Source organism: Notolabrus celidotus, chromosome 18 (assembly GCF_009762535.1).
Source record: "Notolabrus celidotus isolate fNotCel1 chromosome 18, fNotCel1.pri, whole genome shotgun sequence".
Classification (NCBI taxonomy): Eukaryota; Metazoa; Chordata; class Actinopteri; order Labriformes; family Labridae; genus Notolabrus; species Notolabrus celidotus.
In genome coordinates, this window is record NC_048289.1 from 18929185 (window position 1) to 18943848 (window position 14664).

Below are 14664 nucleotides of genomic sequence, written 5' to 3' on the forward strand. Positions count from 1 at the left end.
ATGGCCAAGCTGTCGTCTTTGATGAACATTTCTTTCCTAAATATATTCTTGTTGAAATTCTTGTACTGTACACCTTTTTGTTTGCTGCTATAACTATGAATTTCCCCGTTGTGGGACGAATAAAGGAGTATCTTATCTTATCTTATCTTATCTCAGGCAACAGATGCCCTTCAAACTAGCTAAATACAGCATAACTATCTGAGCTTCACTTCATAAAAAAATTAAAAATTAAAATAAACAAAAATCTATTCATGTAAAACTATTGTTATTATATGTAGGTCTCTCTAATGTACATTAAAAAAGTTTTAGCATGAATTATCCTCATTGGATCATGATCTGTGAGAGGTCAAGAACACCACTGCACTAAATATTGATTGAAATGGTTAGTAATGGAGTTTATAATGATATGTAAACAATGTTTTTGGGGTTCTGACACTTTTGGATAATTAAACATGCGAGAAACAAACATAACAGGAGGGTTAATGAGAATCTCTTAGTCTTGTCTGGTGTCAGATAAAGCACTTTACATTATAAGTCCCAGTTATGGAGACAAGAGCATAAATGTCTCTTTTTATAGATATTTCTATGTAGTTTATGCAAGTATGATTTTTTTATACACTTGTGTGTCTTCTAATTTATGCATTGTCTCGTCTCTTATGGACTCTGAATCTGAAATAAATTTGTGAATGAATTAATAATGACAGGGAGTGCTGCAAAATGTATGGACAAGCTAATTGGCACGCATATCTTCCAATGTGCACAGAGCTGTTGAGAGCCGGCTGTACTCCTCTTTAATTGTGGTGCAGTTACAGTAAAGCTAAAAGGAACATTTTGAATCTTTGTCAAATTACAAAGATAGACGAGTGCATGTTATATGATTTTTTTTCAAATAATGTCCCTAGGTTGCATGCCCTGCTGGGAAATTTCATGCATGTGTGGCTCACTTGGTTGGATGTAAGTTGATTTCAAGCAGTTTAATAAATAAACAAGCAAACACAGAGGATCTGTAATAAACTGGTGAAATTAAATTGGAAGAAATCAAATTAAAGAGGTAAAGACGTTAAATAATAACAAGCTGTCATTACCCATCTGCCTGCAGTTTTAGCTGCAAAAAGCTTGGCACATCTCATCCAGTCCCATTAAGGAATCAGTCCTGGGTAAGCTAGCTGCGGAGACATAAAACTCAATGCTTTCAGTCATAAAAATATAGCCTACATAAGCACTTACTACAGTAGTTTTATAGGCCTGGTTTGGATGAGAAGCACTAAGAGTGGAACCAGTAATGTCCTTGAATAGTGCCAAAGCCATAGGAGCAGGTATATAAGTTTCAGGAGCAGGTATATAAGTTTCATTATATTTATGGGAACAGCTGTCATCGAAAACTTTAACAATAAATCAACTGATGAAACATGAGATGATCGAATGCATTTTTCCCAGAAATGTTCATATGATATGTGCAGTGTTTTCCACAAGTTGCCACGTTTCTAGCTGAATGTTAGCTCTTTAAATATGTTACTAGCAGTTAGTGTGCCAGTATGTCAGTGTGTACACAGTTTAGCAGAGTCATCTCTTGCACATGGCATCTCGACTGCAGAGCTCTCGAATGGACATTTGATATTTGAAGTATTGCACACAGGATCCTGATGAAGTTTGGCATTCTTCTTGCAGGGACCTGAGCGTTGAATTAAAGATGACCTCATTGCTCCAGCTGGACCCTGAACGGTAAAAATGCACCTACTGAAACAACCTTTTGTGCGAGTGGAAAGTTGTAATGCCTCACTGCACAGGCTGCCTCGCTGCTGGTGGAGCAGTGCAAAGCTGACAATAGTTCCATTATCAATCACTTTATATGAAATGGGGTTTTGGGAGTTTTAAGAGGCAGCTTAGGAAAAATAAGCATCAGTCTGGAGATTGTGAATTTGACTGCGATCTCTTTATATATAAGTAAATGATCAGTTGTTGATAGGTTAACGTCAGAGATAGAAAAAACAGTGTGAATCCAGGCAAACTACTTCCCCTTCATTGTCACAATCCCAGCTCTGTGTGTGGCGACTGTTTTGAATGCTATTTCTCAGTGATCCTCGAGCGTCTCACGAGCTGAGCGTTTGCCAGCTCACAACTGCCAGCCTGGGTGTGCAGCGAAAGCAGCTTGTATTTCCAAATCCAGACATTTAAAAGGCTTAACTCCACAAGGAGCTTTAGCAGTTAGCATTAGGTGACTGCCACATGAGCTCTTTGATTTTCACGCAATGGTAAACCAACAGCACTCATTGGGGTGCTCATTAAAAGTTGGGTTATCCTTTGATTAGCCAATAGGGCTTAATGATCTTACACTAAACATTAAATAGAGACTAAACACAGTCTTACAGCTTAAACACATGGGAACTGTAATGTACTAGCTACGGTTTTAGATTTTTAATCAACACACACCTTGAAATAACTATCATCAATTAAGACAAGCACCTATTATTACACTGGTTTGTTTGTTTTGAATCTTATATGCATTAGTTGAACTGTGCATCAGATAATTTGTTTGACTGTGAGGCAGGAAGCTTCATTTGTAAGTCTTTGTGATCCTTTGAAATTAAGAGCAGAGTGAAATATTGTCTTATTTGTATTTAAAGCACATCTTTCCTTATCTACTTTAATGTATGTTCAGATTAAGGATGCACCAATCCCACTTTTTAGGTTCTGATACCGATATCGATACCTGGGCTTTGGTATCTGCCGATAGCGATACTAGCCAATCCGAGCCCTGTATTGATTTAACAATCTCTATTCCTTAATGTGAGGATAGAATCATGTATTGGCAACTTCAGGCTTTTCTTACTTGATGGTGAACTGTACCTGGGTTCCAGGTGCTAAACCAGAGGCTGGAATCCCTTAGTTTCAATGATCCGGAACAATTAAATCTAATAACCTGTCTGTTTTTTCACACTTTGAATCCATTAATAGAAGGTTTCTAGCTTCTTTACAGTCGGCTACAGCTGACGTGAACTTCCTCCTTTGGGCTCCCATTATATTTTTTAGCACGACTGCCATCAGTCGAGACATTAGCACTGCACATGTCGCAAGTTTCTGGCAGAGTTGTTAGCAAAAGAAGCATGACATGCAACTGCAGAGCCTCTGTAGTTATCCTCCATCATGCTCCACCGGGCAAAAATGCACAGAACAGCCAGCGCTGATGACGTAGGAGACGCACATGTCTGTTGTAAACACATGAACGCATAGAACTGAGATGAATAGATCTGTCATATGGATCGGCACTATATATCGTCCCGTTGTCATCGATATCCGATCTAGCTTTTTGAGTCCGATCTAGCCGATATCCGATACCAGGATCGGATCGGTGCATCCCTAGTTCAGATGTCTTCACTTCAGAAGAATAAGCAATTCATCAATCTTTAAGGAGGGAGAATTTTCTGTAACAAACCAAAGTATTAAACTAATTAATTGTTTTTCAAAGCCACTTTTACAAGCTCTATATGCTTTTGAGGAGTTGATAAAAGAGTTACATCAATGTTGCTGTCTTCACTTTTCTTCAGAGAGTCTGCCATTCAAAACTGAAGAACAGAGCTATCTATAATTCATAAAACTTCATTCCCCCCCCCCCCCCCCCCCCCCCCTGCTCCATTACATCAGCAGTCCTGCCCTTTAGTGACAAATAACCTCAGAAGTAAACCGTCTGTAAAAAGAAGCCTAAGGTCGGTACAGAACAGAGGACTAAACAAAGTCCCTCTTCTCTTTCACCCTGACACCGCACATGGGACTATGCTGAATCAGCAGCATTTTAGATCTCAATAAGGACAATAACACGGTGACCTCATCATTAATAAAAACAGAGCTGGGTCAACATCCAAACACATGAGCCCCTGAGTTTGAATTCATTCTTGATGTCCTCTTTTTGATCTCTTCCTCTCTCTACTCTCTGTCTCTCTCTGACACTGTCATCTGTTTTCTGTGCAGACTATGGTTTTATTTCAAAGGTCAGCAGCACTTGTCAATCATTGTGGCAGCCGAAACACAAACATATCATAGCCTGTCAGATGTAAGACAGGTGAGTGATTTATTGTCCTGCTAACAGCGAATCAAAAACAGGGAGAAAGAACATGCTTCGTGCAGAAATGTCACCCATGAAGGATAATCACAACCATAGAATGGAGACCAAGCAGCAACCTCTGAGAATAGAAGCCAATGTGGAATTGTTAAAAACTGCAGTTTCTCGAGTGTGGCTCGAGGTTGGCTGGCTGGCTGGCTGGCTCCAGAAGTACCGGAAACCACATACACACCAATTCAAAAAAGCTGATCTTTACAGCAGAAATAAACATGTTTACAGCCCGGTACAAAAGACGAGTGTAGTCTGGATAGCTCATTCCTCAATCGGCACACACTGTACCGGGGGTACATTTTTCATAACATGGCAATTTCGAAGAAATTAAGATTACGAGTTTTCCATGAAAAGGCACAGCTGACTTGATTGACAGGCGGGAATCACTGTAGTTGTTGGCTAGGAGGCTCAAAGCCCGCCTCTTTACGTCACACTAGCTCGACAGCAGTTAGGTTGACTTCAGCATATCCAATACGGCTCACGCCGACGATTGGCTTCAAAACAGGGCTTCAGAAACAGATGGGTGACATTACGAATACTAATCTGAGAAGAACCCCAAAAAATCCCAATACACATTTTTTAAAATCTAATTTTTAACTCCATTACTAACCATTTAAATCAAGGTTTAGTTCATTGGTGTTCTTTAATTCTCACAGATCATGGTTCCATGAGGATAACTCTCGGTTTCATTAAAATTCATGTTAAAACTTTTTTTAATGTACGTTGGAAATACCTAAATATAAATACAATAGTTTGACATGACATAGATTTTTGTTTATTTTATTTTACATTTTGATTTTTTTTGTTTTTTATGAAGTGATGTTGATAAATTAACACGAGACAACTCTTCTGTCACATGCTGCCCATATTTTATGTTGCATTTAGCTGATTTGGAAGGCATATACTGCCTAAAATAGACTTTAAAAAGGGTCAATTTGACCCGCAACATAACAGGAGGGTTAAAGAAGTTTAGATAGCTCCAGGAATTCAAAGTGAACATTAGTCAAATGATGTCTTAAAGTAGTAAAATAAGATTTTGAATGCATCTTTTTTCTGTTTTGGATGTCCTCTCTTTTTCTCATCCCTGTACTTCACTTTTCCACCCTTCTCTCTTCTTATTCTATAAAGTAATGTCCTTATCCTCTCAAGCACTCGCACTTTCATTGCCAGCAAGCCTCACAGCAATATGGATAAAGAGGAAAATGTAGGAAAGGAAAGAAAAACAGGAGATGAGAGAGGAGAGGAGGTGAAGTGAAGGTGGAAAAAAAAATACACATGGGTTTGGGTTTCATTTCAATGAGCCAGAGCTAATAAGAGAAAGGAAATACATATTCTATGAAAGTAATTAATTAGGTTTAAAGGCTGATAAGGAAGTTGGTAAGAAGAAGGAGCGATAGCTGAGAAAGTGATTCTGAAGGGCAAAGTCAGGGAGAAACAGTTACCATCATTTCACCTCATAAAAACGTCTTTGTGTTTGCTGAGAGGGCGATGGGCCGTGTGGGGGCCCTGAAGCCCTCTGCGTTATCAGCATTTACACCCACTGTATTTAGTTAAGTTAACACAAACTTTGTATAGCTGATGGCCACACTCTCATTTCCTCCATTAACGGACACTGTAGAGTTTAAAGTCATAGTTTGACAGTTTAAAAGATACCCTTGTTTGTTTTCACGCCAAGAGGTAGACGAGGAGATCAATACCACTTTCAGGTAAGTAAGGTAAACAAGGAGCTACAGCCATCAGCAAGTTAGCACAAGCTTAGCCTTGAAAGTGTAAACAGGAGGAAGCTGCCAGCCCTGGCTGACTGACAGGTGGCAAAATCCACCGACAACAACCTCTGAAGCTCAATACGTGTGTGACATTCATTTGATATGTACAAACATTAGAAGTGTTAATATGTGGAAAAACTGTCTGATGGTCGCTATGTAATGGATTACGCCTTTGCGTTCCTGAAATCTCTGCTGTACAGAAGAGGATTAGGGCCACTGAAAAAAAAATAAAAATAAGGTCCAATATATACATTTTTTTTTTGTTCTGAGAAAAAAGTCAGAATTCTGAGAATTCTCAGATTAAAGTCAGAATTCTCAGATTAAAGTCAGAATTCTGACTTTCTGACCTTTTTCTCAGATTTCTGACTTAATAATAAAATATATTGGACCTTAATTTTTTTTTAAAAAGTCAGAATTAGGAGAAAAAAGTCAGAATTCTGAGAAAAAAAGTCAGAATTCTGAGATTAAAGTCAGAATTAGGAGAAAAAAGTCAGAATACTGAGATTAAAATCAGAATTTTGAGAATTCTGAGATTAAAGTCAGAATTTTGAGATTAAAGTCAGAGTTCTGACTTTCTGACTTTTTTTCTCAGAACAAAAACATTTAGAAATATTATTGGACCTCAATTTATTTATTTTTTTCAGTGGCCCTAATCCTCTTCCGTACTGCTGCATCTGCATCTTTACTTTTGTGCATATCCTTTACACTGCTTGGCAGTACCTGCATCCAAATTGACTTGAAGCACTTTGTTGCTCTTACTGATCTTGTTTCCTCTTGTCTAGATCTTTGCTTGTGTTGTTCTTGTTCTCGTATGTACGTCACTTTGAATAAAAGCCTCTGCTAAATGACATTGTAACATTTACCCGACGCCAAGACTTAGTCTGGCACTCAATATTCTGCAAATTGTTGTTTAAAACATACGCTATTGATTAAACAAATATGATACAATGTGAAAAAATGTAAAGTGAAGAAGGCAGATGTTGTTTCAATTGGACAACCTGAAAACTTTCCCCCCTTTTTATGTATTTTTACCGAGTTAAACCAGCCCCAAAGTGTCCTGTGCCATCATGTCAACCCATAGTCACACTCAAGCAGCATAGGTGTTTTATCTCCTCTGCTGAAAAAACTGTTTCAGCATTCAGGAAAGCTAAAGCACATATTTTAACACTGTGGACACCATGAACACAGTGGTTTGGCAGGGGGTAATCTTTCAGGAGATCTACAGTGAACAAAAAAAGAGATTCTATGCAGTATAGCCCTTTTTACGCATGAATGCCTTAAAAATTTCAGGACAGCTTATCCATGAAATTTTGTTTGAGAATTGCTTGTTCATGTCCCCAACAACGGGAGATTTTCCCTGTCGACAAAGGGGCTCATACAACTGGACATGAAATAGAAGGACATTGTGGTAGTTGCTGTGTACTGTTCAAACATATCTGAGAAGGGGGAGGGATTGAGTCAACACTATAATGACTGCTTTGTAATCAATGCTACATGTAACTGGATCCATTCATAGTATTGAAGAATCAGTGGAGGAGAATATACTGATAAACAACAAGAGTATGAAGTAATTCAATTAAATGCATGACAATTGTACAAGTCGCATGATGTATACCTCTTTACTGATGTGACTTAATGATTAAAATGCCAAGTCCACTGTCGTCAATTTTTTTGTGCTGGGAGTGCCAATAACCTCAATTTCAGAGTGCTTCTCACCAGCAGCAGCTCTAAACTCTGAAATTGTACCACGATAAAACAAGTGTGATAACTGTTCTCCTCCGTATCGACCTCCATCATTGCTGTTGACAAAGTTGAAACAGGAAGTCGTGCATCTTCTTCATTCTGATTGGTCAGTGATCAAGAAGTGACATTGATGAGCCTGGCTGTGTTGCAAGCGGCAACCTGCGGTCTAAAAATATGAGTCCAATTCGGAAGTGTTAAAAACTGCAGTTCATCGACGATCCGCTTGAGGCTGGCTCCAGAAGTACCGGAAACCACATACACACCAATTCAAAAAAGCCGATCTTTACAGCAGAAATAAACATGTTTACAGCCTGGTACAGAAGACGAGTGTAGTCTGGATAGCTCATTTCTCGATCCGCACACACACTGTGAGGGGGGTGAAGTTTTTTCATAACGCGTCGCTTTCAAAGATATTGAGATTACAAGTCTTCCAATGAGAGGCACAGCTGACTTGATTGACAGGCGGGAACACTGTAGCTGTTGGTGAGGAGGCTCAAAGCCCGCCTCTTTACATCGCAATCACTCGTCAGCAACAGTATGGCTCTCGCCGACGATTGGCCTCAAAACAGCTCTTCAGAAACAGATGGGTGACGTCAAGGATCCTACGTCCATATTCTATACAGTCTATGGCCTGGCTATGTTCCAAAAGTTGAACTTTTTTCAACTGAGAGCGCTGCAACAAAAATCACCTGACAAATTGTTCTCAATTTTAACCTTTTCTGGGTATTTTCTTACCTTAAATCGTATTAGTCTGCACACATAAGCTCACCTGAGCTCTAGTTGAAATTTGAAAAATCAAGTTTTGGAGAGAAAGCATAAAAGACTGTTTTCTAGTTATTCAACTATTCCTTTAAAAATGACTATTTCCCACACACTCTTAGCTTTCATCATTCTCCACTTCATTGCACCTCAGTAGATGCAACATACTCGACAGGCGTGTGCTCAAGGTGATTAAAGAGGAATAATATTTTTGCTATCACCTTGCCTGTAGGTGGAGGAGGTGGAATAACTATTCATTCTCTGTCACAGCCTCTATTAGAAGCACTCTTGAAGGCTGGTAGGCCCACTTAGCACTGCAATAAATACTCTCAGAGCTGAGGGACAGTGGAAAGAAATAAAGAGTGAGGGATGAAGGAGAAAGAGCTGATGAGGAATGAGAAAGGCTGCAGACGCAGAGGGGATAAAAAAAACAGAGACAGAGGGAGACATGATGACAGGCCAGGGAAAGAAAAATGTGGGTACAGTTATAGAATGGAAAGAGCAATAGACTGGAGTGAGAAGATTTAGGGTGATGAAACAAAGACTTGTGACGCTGAAGAGATACCCTCATTCATACTACACTAAAAAGACACCCTGGTTGTAACACATATTTAATCTTTCCCTCCTCCTTCCCCCTCTGTTCTTTTCTTCTGCAGGATGTGGAGCGGCCAGTGCTGCCAGCGGGAGCTTGGCAAACACAGAGCTCCAAGGCTGACGCAGCTCAGAGTATTGTTTCCTCCCAGTTCTGTTTTGTCTGGATGGCCGTTTGTGTGAATTATGTCTCAGCCTCTTGCAGGACACAGCAAACATCTGCTAGCTGATTGGCTCATAAATTCACGCAACACCCGAACACCCACCGTCCATTGTATTGTCTGTAGTCAAACAGAAACAAACAAAAAGACCCGCCCTGCCTAGCGTGTTCCAGGTCACTGTAGTTATGACGAAACAAAATTGATTTGTTGTGAATGCTGGTACAATTTGGGCCAATCTGGAAGATGATATTTAGGTTGAGACGAGTGACTTTGATGAGAACAGTCTCAGTTAGCTTTAGACGTTTAGCTCAATATTTGTCAAAAAAGGTCCACCAGCAACAACAATGAAAAGAATTTGAAATAATACAACAGTGGGTAGATAACAAACAATGTATCAGGCAGCTGTCCCAGGGCCCAAGGACTCCAGAGGCTCTGAGAAATTCAAGAATAATGGTTGAATGATCATATGTTTGGCAGGATGCACCACCACTGACACCATCAGCCCCTTGAGGTGAGACATGTTATACCTTTTACTCTTCTACAAGAGGGTTAAATCTAGATTTTAAACATTATGAATTAGTTATGTGTTTTTAAACTATCATTAAGCTCATGCTTTATCTAAATTTTCCATTTCGCAGGAAAATGGAACTCAATCCCGACTCACATTAGAGACTGTACAAGCCTCAGTGTTTTTAAAAGTAAACTGAAATTATGGCTCAAGGAAAAACAATCATGTGATCATCTGAATCCATCAAACTAGAGACAATGAAATGCAATTTTAAATGTGTTGTTATTAGTGATGGACTGTGTTGAGTAGCCTATGTATTGTCTTAAATGCTTGTAGGTTTTTTATCATTTGTATTGTACATTCATTTACATCGTCCTGCCCAGGGACCACAGATGAAAATTAGCTTATAGCTAACTCTGGCTTGACAGTTTTTGTTTTGCATGGCAACTGTCAAATAAATGAATAAATAAATAAAAAATAAATATTTAAGTCCTGTTGGCATTAGACTTTTAAGGAGTGCGGTCCAAGATGCTACCATAAAAGTTGCAAACAAAAATAAATACAAAATGAGTCAACAAAAAAGTACATCACAAGGAACAGCTTACAATACTATAGCAGGGTAGGAAAGGAGATAATTAACAACTGAGTCACTTAATTGAGAATCTGTAATAGCTCTAAATTTAGACTTTTGGAGGTCTTCTTTGCCCTTACATTACATTTGAACAGTATATATAACATGTTTGAATTGTAATCTGACACAATGATTGCAGGATGAACTTACATAAACCTAAAGATAGCACACAGCAACACTAGAAAAAACGCAAACACCAGCTCATAGCAAAGTTAAAACATGCTCGACAAGAAAAGCCACTAAACGTCTGTAGTTAAGACACTTTAGCTATTTACTACTAAATTCCAGATACAAGCTAACAAACCGTTCTTCAACTTTCACTCTGGCGAAAAAACCTACCTTTAAAATGATATGAAAGAGTGATTTGATATTTAACGTGAAAATTATTGATATCCACTGATATTAAAAATGTAATCGTGATAACATCTTTTTCCAGGGTTCCCACTCTTTTCCAGAGATCCTTTTCCAGGGCATTTTAAGGACATTTTCAGTGATGATCAAGCTGGTATGACAGTCTAAATTTAGTTCCTAATTTAGTTCCTAAATAGTCTAATATGTTCCTCTAAGTACAAGTCTACATTGAAAGACATGTAGTCTTTGGCTACCCATGAAATCATCTCTTACAAGCTTAAAAGTGATGGCAAATTGATTATAGAATAATGCAGCCACAGATGTACAGCACTATATTAGCGCAACCAAGTAACAATGATGGCCAACTCCCATCTCAGCTTTCTCTTTTCTCAAAAATCAAAAATATGAAATTAGCTAAGTAAAAAAAAAAAAAGAGCCAGCAATGGAATCTGGAAACTGCCTTACTGAAATAAATAAATAAATAATAATAATAATCAGAGGATCAGTGCATAAATTGACCTAAATAGAACTGAATGACAAAAATGGCCACAAATGTTGAATGGGGATGTGGTTTTTTTTATCCTTGTCAGGTTGCACGCAGTCATTTGGAATCATTTTCCAGGACAATCCGTGATTTTCCAGGACATTTGACTTTTTCTCCCATTTCCCAGGTGTTTTCCAGTACTGGAAAACTGGTCAACTGTTTTCCAGGTTTTCCAGGAAACTTGGGAACCCTGTTTTTCAATATCCCCCAGTAGTAATGGGTGGGTAAGTTTGTCTGTCCTGTCTTGGGATAGGTTTCTCATGGAAAAGTGGGCCTATGTGTTTCTCCACCTGCAGCCCATCCCTTTGAATGACTGTTTTTTTCTTTTAAATATCAATTAAAAAAGACACTGTGTAATTTTGAAAGTTGCCCTCTATGTTGTTGCGCATTGACATGCCAAATAGGTACAAAGCACACTAGCATGCAAACCTTCTGGTTAACTCTGCCCTTTAGTCTGCTTCATGAAGTGGTCTCCTGGAATGGTTTCTAATTAACATAAGCCTTGTCAAGAGTTCATTTTTAGAATGACTTGCCTTCTTAATGTGTTTGAGACCATCAGCTGTGTTGTTCAGAGGTAGGGTTAGTACACTAACTGCATTATTTGACTACTGTTGTAATCCATATTATGGCAAAACCAGATTACTCCACAGTTTTGATGTCTTCGGTATTAAACTACAATGTGAATAAAATAAATAAAAACCATTGCATGAGAAGGTGTGTCCAAACTTTTGACCCATTTTCCAGGTGTTTTCCTGGAAAACTGGTCAACTGTTTTCTAGGTTTTCCAGGACGCGTGGGAACCCTGAGTCTGCATGGAACAGCCAATCATGTCACAGGGTAAGAGTTGGCAGGCTTAACAGAAGCGACACTGAAAAAAACGCAAACACCAGCTCATAGCAGTTAAAACATGCTCAACAATAAGAGCCACTAAACGTCTGTAGTTAAGATACTTTGGCTATTTACTACTAAATCCCAGATACAAGCTAACAAACCGTTATTCAACTTCACTCAGGCGAAAAAAATCTACCTTTAAAATAAAATGAAAGAGTGATTTGATATTTATCGTGAAAATTATCGATATTGACTGATACAAAAAAATGTTATTGTGATAACATCTTTTTCAATATCGCCCAGCACTACCTAAAGATACTGAAGTTACGCCTGCAGTGCATGATGGGCCAGGTAAAAAAAAAAGCAGCAGAAAATGCACATAGCGTGCTACATGATAGAGAGAGAGAGTCCTTTACTCGTCCCACAATGGGGAAATTCAAGTGTCACAGTAACAGAGTAGACAGTGCAAAAGAAATATATAAAGCAAACAAGAGGTTATAAAGTAACAATTATAACAAAGTTATTAGCAATTAAAATTAAAATTAAAAAGGTAAAAAAAAGCATATCTTATATATATACATATATATAGGTTATAGAGTGTGACCACTAATGTCACCAGTAATTCACTTTGGACCAGTGGGTAAGTTTGTCTGTCCTGTCTTGGGATAGGTTTCTCATGGAAAAGTGGGCCTATGTGTTTCTCCACCTGCAGCCCATCCCTTTGAATGACTGTTTTTTCTTTTAAATATCATAATTAAAAAAGACACTGTGTAATTTCGAAAGTTGCCCTCCATGTCGTTTCGCATTAACATGCCAAATAGATACAAAGCACACTAACACGCAAACCTTCTGGTTAACTCTGCCCTTTAACACACATGTGAGGGTAGTAAGAGTTAAAGCTGCTTACAGTTGTTATGCAACACCTGCTGCCACTACATAATTAGCCTCCATACAAACAACTCATAAGCAGTTTGAAGACGGTTTCCTCACCTGACAATATATTTCATTACACCTCATTTCTTTCTTTCATTTCTTACCTTTGATTCAGGTTGGCTCGGGACCGTCGCCTGTGGTCGGTGAAGGTTTTGTGGTTCATTCTCCTTTTCGCTGATTTCCGTCATCTTAGCTGGGAAAATCTTCCTTCAAGGGGGAAACCAAAACAAGTAATTGAGTCCACGGTGACTGAAGAATGGAGAAAGCTATGCAAAGAGAGGTTCAAACATCGCTACAGTATTCTGACCAACGAGGTAGAGCTATAGTTTTAAGTGTCAAGTCATCTTTCAAGTGAAATATCCATCAGGGAATTTGCCTTGAAGTCAAACACGGTATTCCGTCGACACGCGCGTCTCCTTCTTTCTTCTAAAGTGATGCAGAATAAATAAAAACACTGAATATATTCTCTTCTGTGTGAGGAATGGTCTCGTAGCCGCTGGCTGGTGGGGTTTTGTTTGTCCACTTCTCTCTCCGCTGTCTCGCTTCTCTCTCATCCACCGGCCAGGTTTTCTCTCCTCGTGCACACACACGCGCGCTCTTACAACAACTTTGATTTCGCCGTGGCAAAGTGCTCGAGTCGCTCTGATTGGTCAATTGTTCCAAAATACGCCAAGGGGACGCATGGGTCGTGTCGTGATTGGCTGAGAGATGATGATGTTGCAAGTAGTGGGAGGTAAAGTTTTACAGATTGATTTGTGCTCGGTGATAAAGCGTCTTTACTTTTCATTTGATGATATCATAAAATTATTTCTTTGCATGATAAACATGGACGAGTTTTTAAGGAAAAATATCCTTACAGCTCCCAAGTTTATCTTTGTACAGGTCTTTATAAAATCATGGTCAACTAGAACAAACTGTACTGTACATACACTACTGGTCAATAGTTTGGTAACACCTTCTCATTCAACGGTTATTCTTTATTCTAATTATTTGAAACACTGTATATTAAAATACTGAATGCATCAGAAATAACATATATGGAATTATTCAATTCACAAAAAGTGTGAAACAAACCAGAATATGTTTTATATTTTAGATTCTGTAAAGTAGCCCCCTTTTTCTTTCATGACAGCTTTGTACACTCTTGGTATACTCTCAGTCTGCTTCATGAAGTGGTCTCCTGGAATGGTTTCTAATTAACATGAGCCTTGTCAAGAGTTCATTTGGGGAAATATTTGCCTTCTTCTTTTTTTTTATTGTATCTTTATTTGGAATGGACAGGTAGATACAACAGCATAGCAACATCCTTACAGTTTTGTTTGTTTTGAGTCCAGAAAAAACACAACATCAGCCATCCTGGAATAAGAGTCCAAAGAGGGTAAGGTCATCAGATTTTGTTCATCCATTATAAATGGATGGGATAAACTCTGCCAGATAAGGCTCACTTATACACTTAACTCTATTACAGCTTAATACTCCCCTTCTTAATGTGTTTGAGACAATCAGTTGTGTTGTTTGAGGTAGGGTTAGTACACAATGGATAGCCCTATTTGACCACTGTTGTAATCCATATTATGGCAAAACCAGATTATTTCATCGTTTTGATGTCTTCAGTATTAATCTACAATGTCAAAAATAATTAAAATAAATAAAAAAACATTGCATTAGAAGGTGTGTTCAAACTTTTGACCAGTGGTGTACTTTAATAATGTTAAAATACTTTAAGTGAGTTATTTTA

The 14664-nt window shown here is 38.4% G+C and overlaps 1 protein-coding gene across 3 annotated transcripts in view; it reads right to left on the reverse strand.

Annotated features, from left to right (window-relative positions):
- Positions 1-13501, reverse strand: part of LOC117829672 (SH3 and cysteine-rich domain-containing protein 2-like) — a 47532-nt gene extending 34031 nt beyond the window's left edge. The window contains exons 1-2 of one of the 3 annotated variants that reach the window (XM_034707288.1): positions 13303-13490; positions 13031-13133 (exon numbers count right to left, since the gene is read on the reverse strand). In XM_034707288.1, coding sequence (XP_034563179.1) covers positions 13031-13114 — 84 coding nt within the window. In that variant the 5' untranslated portion in view covers positions 13115-13133; positions 13303-13490. Of the gene's footprint in view, positions 1-13030 lie in introns of all 3 variants that reach the window. The other 2 variants (XM_034707289.1, XM_034707287.1) reach the window with 2 other exon arrangements.
- Between the last annotated feature and the right edge of the window lie 1163 nt (positions 13502-14664).